Here is a 10,845-nt window from a genome sequence, read left to right as displayed (position 1 = left end):
AAAAACATTACATTTTTTTTACTGCTGTGTATTGTACTCACTCTGCTGTGAGTATGTTCTCTCACATTACATAGAAGGAAACTACCTTCCATTGCTATGCATTTCAATGCATGTGCTCCATAACAAAAATTTCCAAACTGCTGTTTTATGTTCTGTCTTCCCACTGCTGTGAGGGTCTTCTTGCTTTGCATACTTTTCTTCTCTGCTTCTATGGCAGATTTAACTTCATATCTTTCCCTTATGAAAAGGTCTTCATCAAAGAGTGACTGTTAAGACAGTTCAACAACAAAAAAAAATTACAAGCTCCCCTTTAGTGTATGCTTTATCTTCTTTCAGCAGAATCTTCTCAAAACAAATTTAGATCCACTGGGGAGTTCAAGGGGTTTTCAGATTGCCTTTCCTTCCTTCTCCATACTTGTGTAACTTTCTTCTTTTGCATGGGTCTAGCTTGCATAGGAGCCCATGTTAAGTTACAATCTCGTGCCATATGCCCAATGTTATGACACTTGAAACATTCTACATTTTTCATGAATGACATTTCATGATTTCTTCTAAAATTGTTTCTTGGAGGTTGTCGTAGACCACAACATCTATCTCCATGAAATGCTCTACAATCTTTTGCCATATGACCAAAGTTTGAGCAAGCATAACAATAACCATAAAATGAACTTTGGTACCTGTGAGATGGAGGTTTCCTTGATGCACTTCTGAAGCCTTGCTGCCTTGAGATCCTTTGATGATCACCATTGCCTCTTGCCTCTTTGACATCAACTACGTTTCTTCTTGGAGCTGGTTTTATGCTTGGAGCAGGATTTCTTCTATTGCAGCCTTCATTTTTCTCCTTGCCTTTGCTGGAACTAGGAGCATCACCATCTCTTTCTGGCTTCTTCACATCTCCTTTGCTTAAGGCATCCTCATACTTGTTTGAGGGTTCACCTACATACCCAAGTCCTGATTTATCATATGGAGATCTGTGATAGCTGAGCATATCATCCAAGGCTTGAGAGCTCTTCATGATCTTGTTCATCCCTTCAACCTTCTTCCTGAGGAGGACAATCTCTTCTTCTAACTTTTCACATTCATTATTTTTCTTTGCTAGTTGTCCCTCAGTTTCTTCCTTGCTACGAGTAGCTTCAGCTGCTACTATTTTGAAGGAGATAATATCAGTCTTCATTTTGGAGGTTTCTTCATCTTTTGCTTGACTGCTCTTCATTTTCTTTTCAGCTCCTTGTGCCTGCTTCTTGGCTTCTTGTAGTTCGGACTTAAGGGAGGAGACCTCTACCTTGTATTGTCCAATCTCTTCTACAAGCTTATTCACTCTCATGTGCCTTTGTTCAAGTTGACTTGTCAAGGCATCTGCCTGCTTCTTTGCTTCATTCAGCTGATTTGTCATAGATATGACTTCTTCATGATGTTTCTTCTTGCATTGGTCAAGCTCCTTCTTGAGCTTGGCTAGCTCTTCATCCCTTTCCTTTACTTGAAGCTTGATGAGGTCAAGCTTTTCATTCTCAGCTTCTATGATGGGTTCTTCTTGACTCATTGTCATGGTCAGTGCTCCCTTTGCATGAAGGTCATGCAGTCTGTCCCATATATCCTTTGCTGATGTATATTTTCCAAGATTCTTCTTCACTGAATCAGGGAGACCATCCAAGATAGTCTTTGCTGCTTGTGCATCATACTCCATGGATTCTTTATCCATCTTGTTGTCATCAATCACTGACTCCCAGACTTCAATCCCTTCAAACATTAGGAAAGCCCTCATCTTTACTTCCCATACATCAAAGTTTCCATCAAACTTTGGGGTTTCAAATAGAATGTTTTCAAGTAGATTGTCTTCTATTTTAATAAAGGAGGGAGACACAACCTTAGCGGATTTGGACACTTTCTTCTTTGATTTTGCCATTCTTAACTATTTTTAAAATCCCTGACTGTGTTTTTAAAATCACTGACTGTTTCTTCAACAATAACTCAAAAAATTAATCTGAGAAATACCTGGATCCTTTCTTGGTTGAGTCTTCACTCTGCTGGTGAAGCTGCTACCGCAATAAACCCTTCCTTCAGCTTCTTTGACACTTCAAAGAGCCTGGACTAGCTCCGATACCATGTTGGGAATTTGTGAAAATTCCATAATAGACAGACAAAAAATACTCTGTTTTTATACTCTGTTTTAACACAGAAAACCCAGAAAATCGCTTGCTGGAAACGGTGTTTCAGCAACAGAGATTTTTTTTTTTGGTTGCTGTAAATGGTGTTCCAGCAACGCTGCTCGTGGTGTTTCAGCAACGTAAATTTTTGACGTCAAGTATTTTTTTGGTTACGGTGTAACAGCAACAGGAAAAATTAACTTGTATTCATAAACAGTAAACCAACTGATACAAATTCGCCTTCCTCACATAGAGGGATTTCTACAAGGCTACTTTTAAAGACAGTTCAAAAACATAAAAAAAACTTCATGCTGTAAACAGAAAATACATTACTGTGTCTGCACTGCTGTACATTACAGAAAACCAAAATACTCTGTCTCCTCTGAAAAATCAACAGGCTGTTTTTCACTGCTGTGTCTGCACTTTCCATTGCTGTGACTGCACTCCTGTGCATTTACAAAACATGTTGCTGTAACACTCTGTTTCAGCTCAGAACGCTGCTGTAACACGCTGCTGCGTACAAAAAAAACTTCTGCACTGCTGTGCATTACAAAGAGAGCTCTGTCTCTGTTCCTCAAAAAACTTACACACTGCTGTGTCTACTTTTCTGCACTGATGTGCCTTCGTTGCTGCTTCTACTCTTCTCTGCAGCACACAATCACATTCAAGCGCTGCTGCGCTTCTCTCTTACATTTCATTTACAGTCCCTGCACTGCTGTGCATGAAAGCTTCATTCATCTGAGCTCGTGCTGCTGCACATTCTTTTTCAAAACACAGAAATTACATTTGAGCGTTGCTGCACTGTGTTGCTGAGAGAATAACACTCCTGCCGCTCTACTTCTATGCTGCTGCATTTTTACATTAAAAACAACACACCAGAAAAAACTGCTTAAAATTATTATGACAAGACTGGAAATTAAAACAAGGTATGGAGCAGCAGACAAATAAATCTAATTCCTGAGATTTCTGGATGTTGCAGTACATTCCCCATGTTTGCAATAAAACCTGTTGTTTACCATTTTTACCAACTCTCTCAACCGCATTAAATTTCATTTATCGCTTGACTCATAAATCTGGTTGTCAATGAAGATTCAACTTCACGTCAACTTCATTGCTGCAGGCCCTGTACATTCAATCAAACAGTTGCCCATCCATATCGCACGGTTCTATCTGTTCCAGGGAAAATTGCTTTGGCAAAACTGTTGTCTAGGTGTCTGCTGTTTTAATTTGTGTTGGGAAGCGTACTGGTTTTCTGGAAACAGTACGCAGCAAGGGAAATTAATATTTCAACATGAGATTATGACCATGAGCTTATTACGAATTCAGTGAGAGATTACGAAGGTTAAAATGGCACTCCGTGACTAAAAACATTCATATTTGTTTGGGTTGTCAAGACTTTCTCCAGAAGCGCAATGAGTATAGGTTCATTGTAATATTATTACCATGAGCTTATTACGAATTCAGCGAGAGATTACGAAGGTTAAAATGGCACTCCGTGACTAAAACCATTCATATTTGTTTGGGCTGTCAAAGACTTTAGCACTCCATTGGGTCCAAAGAGACGGCCTTACTGTATGTAAGGAACTTCGTTGAAAGTAATCTGTATAATATGAAGCGAAGACAAATTTGAGTTTAGTGTTTGAACGGAACGCGAAATCATTTTCACGTCATATTTCTATATTTATGGCAACGCCTAACCAACCATTTATAGGGTATTTAATGCCCGGGGATATGCACGCAGGTTAGCTCGATAACACGCGAAAGTCCAAATATTATTTAATGCCGAAACTTTCAGCTCCCGTGTTATCGCGTTAACCAGCATGCATATCCCCGAGTATTAAATACCCTATAGATGATTGGTTAGGCGTTGCCTGTATTTATAACTTTGTAGCAAAGCAATTAATAACTAAAAACATATATAAGTTTCATATAAAATAATTAATAGAACAAGAGAGCCACTGCCGTGGCGGTAGTCCCTGCCGGGGTCTGCCACAACCACAATGCAAACTCTTAGAATAAGCAAGACATAGAATAATCAAGACATGTAGAAAAGAAGCCTAGAACCAGCTCAGAACAAGCAAGCCGTTGTTTCACCTTTCTTAACTGTTTGTCGTTGGTGTCATTTGTCGATTGTATAAGCAGAAGAAAAATCGTACTTTAAGGCTTAAGCTTGTCGTGACATTATTATTATACAATAAATATTATGTTCATCAGGCGCATTGCCAAACTTATGGTTTAAACATTATATGATTTATGCTTACTCGCTTTCTCTCATATGATTTAAATATTTAACCCACGAAATAGAGATGGAACCAAATGTTTTTTTAAAAAGTGTAACCATCCGCAGGTCCGTTGGATTTGAAGATTCTACTTTTTGTCATGATAAAAAAAACAACAAACTGTGCAGCATCAAGGAAGGTTATGATCATGATTCATGATTAAGGAAAACCACACTTAATGCACAAACAACATGAACAACCATGCTCAATATATATATTATAAATAGTGCAGAAATCTTGTACCGAAGAGGAATTGAAGATTGCTAGTTTGTATAGATCCAACCAACGATGAAAATGTAAAACTTTACACAACAACAAAGGCCATAATGACAATTCACAAAAGTTTATGTTTAGAACCAAAACAATACTAATGACCATAAAAAAAAATTGTGCCTAAGAGGACTTGAAGACTCTCATTAAGATTCAAAATAAGGATCAAAACTTTGCTCACTGTACAGATGCAACAACAATGCCTGTAAAACAATAATAACACCCATTGCTCTCAAGGTATGTGGTATAAATAAATCAAGAAATGCTAAAATTTTTGACTAAACAGACAACAGACAAGGCAGTCCCTTCATCAAAACTAACAATTCATTTTAATAACCAATCCATATAGAGAAGATTTGCAACCTGTCCATCTGCAATTATCAAGAGAACATGGTACTGCCCACCACTCTGTTCCACAATACGGATTGCTGCTTCAATAATTGGGGCAAAAGATGTTGGCCCTAAATAAGAAAAGAACATACAAGAAATGTATAAGAAAACACAGGACATACGCAACATATACACATATCAAGTAAACCAGTCAGACACTCTTTCCTAGCTTAAGGCTTATAATGCTAAAGGTAATTAATCTTCATATCTTCAGGTGGAATGTCAAAGTTTCATTAACCAACCAGCCAGTCGAAGATGTGGGACTATCTCCCTGTAGCGTCTCAACGCTTCTTCAAATCCATTGCATAACCTATCATCTGGATAGAAACTAAACACACTTTGATCATGTGTCAAAGCTGTGAAAGAAACAACACGTTATTAGCAATAACCATATTGCTGCATATGTTATGAATTCATGTTAACCAACATAAGAAAAATAAATTGAGCCAAATTCAAACAAGATTTTCAATCGAAATAGAGATCAAAACTTGCCATCCCCAAAACCAAAACAAGGGATCAAGTTGTCTTCGTCAAATACAGATAAGGTCCTCCCAATTATCGAAATTGCTTGTTCATAAGGGTTTGGAGTGTCTCCAATGTGGTGCAAGCTTCGGCGATTAAAAGACCTTGCACCTAAAATCCATAACAAAATGTTGAAGTGGTGACTTTAATTTGATTTGGATTGAAAAGTAAAAAGCCTGCAGAATTATCAACTTAAACTAAAAAACTGATTGAAGTTGTATTCAATATATATGAGCTGCCTACAGAAACACACTAACAGTTCTTGAGCAAATAAACATAGCGGGCCACATTTAGATAGAGGCAGATTGGCTATTTTAAAATTTTAACTTGCATGAAAATTATGACATTAAAAACTTCAGGATCATGGATAATAGAACTTACCTGTCCACTCATTGCTCTTAGTGAAGTCAATCCCTACAATCAAATTGGAAGATTCGAGGCCAGCTTGTGCAAGAGCTGCAGTCACCTACAAAAAAGATAAAAATAGAAACAAATCAGAGAATTCTCCCCATAGCGCTTATAACCATAACTTATCAAGCCAATTCACACTGAAATACATGCGATAATACAAGCTAATTACTCAAATATCATAATCAGGTACATCGAAACCCATGCAAAGCCAGTTCTTTAGAGCATTACAATCTGACTAAACCTTTGACCAAAATTGTTGCGTTGTTTGTTGACCTAAATAAATTACTTAATTGTCTTGAATTAATACTACTGAATATGATCTCAACAATGAGCATTATTTTTCAATTCAAATTAAGTATTCCACTGGATTTAAATGTTTACTAAGCTTTAAGAAATATGAAAACCGGTGAAACGAATAAGTTATATAATCTAAGGCACATATCTGATTAATAATAAGAAAAAACCATATGACTTCAAATCCATCACAAAGAAATGACAACAACCCATCCTGAAAATGCATAGTAAACCCTTAATTTTTAACATGTATGGCATCCAAAAACCAAAGTGCAAAGTAGTAAACACTTAATTTTTAACAACATATATGGTATGCAAAAACCGAGGAGAGTAAGAATACCTCATCAAGTGAATTGTAATTGTCAGCGATTCGGGAGTATCTCCTTTGCAACTTCTGTTTAGTCGCTGGTTGTGCTGGTTGTGCATAAGTTTCCGATGGAACTGCTGGTGAAGGACCATAGGATGAAGAATCCCATGCTGGTGAAGGGCCATACGAAGAAGAACTGTAACGCCTCGGGCGAATACTTTTTGAATGTCTGCCTCCCATTGCCTAGATTTTGAGTTTTTGCAAGGTTTCGCAGGTATGGCACATAATATTCTCCACAAACTCTAATGAATTGAAGATAAACTTGCCTCAGAAAACATAAACAGAATCCCAGGAAATTGGATCTGAAAAATGGCAACATTATAAAAGGATTACCAACATAATAAATTAGAATATTGACATTAAAATTGCAACATAAAGAAAACGGTTCCTGGAGAAACAGTTTTTAGACATGTTCATTAACCAAATTAAATACAACTTATTTGAAACTTTTTGATCTTGTGAAGAAAAAATATCTTTAAGACTTGCCAAGCTAAACATTGTAGCTTTTAAACATATATATATATAATAAGAAGTGGATCAAGCTTCGGAAGTAAAGGAAAAAAGTTTGCTGCAAAACCCGGCCTTGCTACTAAAAACAAATTGATAACAGAAAATCCCACCATTTCTCGCCGATCTCATACCAATGAAAAAGAAACAAAATTAGGAAAACAAAATGCGGTGATATATACCAGGTTGTAAGTACAACTCAGCACATTTACAGATATCATGCAAATCCCATTAACACTCGATGCAAGAGGCCTCGTGCATTCAGGATGATGTTTTGTAACAAATCCTCGGATTTCCGATATTTAAAAATACACAGAAGGCAAATCCGCTCAAAACAGAAGCACAGAACCCTGCTCAAGATTGAAAATTCCACCGAGGCAACTTCTGAGAGCCTACCTTCTAGAATATTACGCTCTGAAGGCAGCGGAAGAGAACTTTCTCTGTCCAAACCCTTCCACTGATATACAAAGTAAGCGGAGTTGCAGTGAAGCTCCTGTTATGATTCCCGGTTCAATGCCTTAGAAAGTCTCTTTCAAAATCGAGAATCCATGCTATAATGCAATTTACATCAGATATACACTTCACAAAGGGCTAAGACAGCAGGAGCTCGAAAACAACATAAAATAATCCCTCGCCGAAAACGTTTACCATCTTGAAAAATTCAAGAAACTTACAATGAACTTCAAATTTGACGGCATGGAGGGCATGGAAGACCCACAAACAACATTTTTTTTCGCAAACTTTACAATTTTATCATATGTATATAATTTCATTCAGACTTTAAAAACAGAAAACAAGAAAGTCCGATCAGCACTATTTTGAATAAGACCAGTTCGGAAAAGTTTAAAAGCTCACAAAAGAATGACTCCTCGCTCTAACACAGTAAATTTTTCGCAATTCCTTTAAATATCAACGGTTCCTTTCCTTGCGATGTAAACTGGAACTTTCCTCTACAACTAAAATAACAAGATAATATAGCGAGTTTTTTGCGTGTAAAACTAAGTTTCCTCAATCTGAAGCCGAAGAGTTGATTTATTCAACCAAATTTACCTAAAGCCGACACATATGAAGCTTCCTAAAGCCAAGTGCGCTCACGGAACAGATCGAAACAACCTGAAAAGTGGCTGGGACCAAGATAGTCGCAGAAGCGGGAATTCTTCCAAGTTACAGTTAAATATTGCGGTCGTTTACTTAATTTCTCGGGCAGATCCTGGAAATGGAGATGAGGGAAAGTGGGAAGGAAGGAAACTCATTTCGAGCATGAAGTTTTGATTGAAGACGGTGGAAACTAGAGATAAGCAATGGAAATTGTGTCGATCAATTTGGCTTACAGAATCACCTTTCCTTCAGAAATTAGGAAGGTACCTTAATGTGGTAGCGAGCTACTTGAGAGGTGGCAGACGGTGGCAGACAGTGGTAGCCAGCTGCGTGAGAGGTGGCAGCTATATAATAAACTTTGCATGCACCTAAGTTTCATGTTTGTCACCATAATTTTCCAGACTTTGGATAAAATACAAATTGGAAATGGTATATAAAATGACATGGTATATAAAATGACAGAACTTTGGTTAAAATAGTATTGCCACAATTTTCTTGCATCGGGCCACGTGAACCCTGCAATAAGAGGTACAATGCGCTTTCAGAGTTAAAACTTTGGATAAAATTTAAGTGAACAAAATTGCTACGATTAAACTTTGGTTAAAACACAAGAAAACATAAAAAAAACGGTCAACGGATGGATTAATAGGCAGTCAAACGTTCGATCGAACGCTATAGTCCGGGCAAGGACTAATAACGAGGATTCATCTACACCTCCTCGATATATATATGGCCATGAAAGTAATTGGTACGATTAATGCACGTGATAGAAAAACATTTTTATTTAATGAAAGGAATTAGAAAGGGAACGGATTAATGAATGGATACAGTAAGTTTGCAAGTTTGTTTTGAATTAAATTAAAATTACGAAAAATTTAGTTATAGAAATATATAATTTCAGCCTGTTTAATAATTAAGAATATTTATATTTTGATAAAAAGTATATGTTAAATACATTTTAGTGGTTTATTACATGACTGGTTATTTTAAAGAAATGGAATTTAGAAAAAAATACGTATTAATTATTTATTTTAAAAGTTTTTATTTTTTTGAAATAAAATTGAAAATAGTAAAATAAAGATAAATAAAAATATTTTGTACAACTTTGTGTATCAAAGTTAAGAAATAATTGTTAGTGTAATTTTAAGATTTTGTATCATTTTATGTGGAATTGAAGTATTATTGTGTGAAATTTTTAAGTATTTTTTTTATGGATATTATAGAGATTAATTAATTCTAAATATTAAAAGTGGAAAGGAATTAAATATAGATAAAAAGTCACTTGAATAATCTTTGAACTAGTTACCCTTATTTAATTAAATTTGAGTGCATAAATGAGAGGCATATTAAGAGGATCTTAATCTTCCTTATTTTTCTATTGAAATTGATGGATCTAAAATCATCATCTTCTACTTTAGGGTGTTTCTATATCTTTGTGCAAAGTCTTATTTACATTACATCATTGTCTCTCCTTGTCCACCAGAGCTACCGGATGAATTTTCTAACCGAAAAAGGAAAACCCCCCACCCTCCATTCCCTCCTTTTTCTTAGAGACTCCTCATCCATTCATTATGGTGGGGAGGCATATGGTTGTGCTGGATCAACTTCTTCTACCATTTTCAAAATTGAGTCCCCTTCCTCTTTAGTATGGTATCAATTTCTTTTACCATTTTCAAACTTAGGCCGCTTCCTATCTAGTATGACCTTTTGAGGAGTACCCCTATAAATATCTCTATATTATGTCTCATTTATTAATGATTTCTCAATTAAGACATGGACATGCTTACTTTGATAGGAAAAAAAATATTTTCAATTAACTATATTAGGTCTCATTTATTAATGATTTCTCAATTAATACATGGATATACTTACTTTGATAGAAAAATGAGATTTTCAATTAATTCAAAGAGTTTAAGTCTCTAGTGGAAAACCAAAAAAAGAAGAAGATAAAAGTGTTGAGGATATATAATGATGGTGAGTTCTATGGGAATGAAGTTGTGGAGTTCTATAAGTAGTGTAGATTGGAAAACAAAAGAAAATTCCATACATAGATCAATAAAATGGCTTTGTAGAGAGAATGATCATGACATGGATGGAAAAGGAAAGAAATATGCTAAGTGGTGGAATATTGGAATAAGAATTCTTGACAAAGATACCAAATATTACATGCTTCTTGGAATATTGATAACCTATAATAGTGATGGATGATAAAACTCCACATAATGTATGAATTGGTAAGAATCCGTCTTTTTGGAAAATTTCATGGTTTTATATTATGATGTTTATGTGCATGATAAAATGGATAAAAGGAGTAAAATGTACAATAAATTAGAAAAATGTATCATTATTATTTATAAATAAGGTGTGAAATCATACAAGATTTGTAACCTAGAAATGAGGAAAATATATATAGTTGAGATGTAACCTTTAGTGAGATTAAAAGTGTTCCTTATCCAAAATAACAACCAAGAGATGGTGAAGCATAACATATGCAATTTGAATTAGAAGATGAAAAGTTTGAGCCAATAGAAGATGGTGAACCTATTGAGGAGGATACTAGAGT

At 35.7% G+C, this 10,845-nt stretch overlaps 1 protein-coding gene across 1 annotated transcript; it reads right to left on the bottom strand.

The window, feature by feature from the left end:
* Positions 1–5,017: 5,017 nt before the first annotated feature.
* On the bottom strand, positions 5,018–7,658 carry LOC149203163 (E3 ubiquitin-protein ligase RGLG5-like). Its single transcript, XM_089401785.1, has 6 exons — positions 7,581–7,658; positions 6,651–6,979; positions 5,987–6,071; positions 5,576–5,716; positions 5,326–5,439; positions 5,018–5,154 (listed from the first exon to the last, which is right to left on the bottom strand). The coding sequence occupies exons 2-6, from the start codon at positions 6,855–6,857 to the stop codon at positions 5,018–5,020; spliced, it is 684 nt and encodes a 227-aa protein (XP_089257911.1). The 5' UTR covers positions 6,858–6,979; positions 7,581–7,658.
* Positions 7,659–10,845: the final 3,187 nt, after the last annotated feature.

This window comes from Pinus tabuliformis, chromosome 2_1 (genome assembly GCF_031772625.1).
Source record: "Pinus tabuliformis cultivar Carrire ecotype Pingquan chromosome 2_1, CPIR1, whole genome shotgun sequence".
In the NCBI taxonomy this organism is placed as follows: domain Eukaryota; kingdom Viridiplantae; phylum Streptophyta; class Pinopsida; order Pinales; family Pinaceae; genus Pinus; species Pinus tabuliformis.
This window is presented reverse-complemented; position numbering and strand designations above follow the sequence as displayed.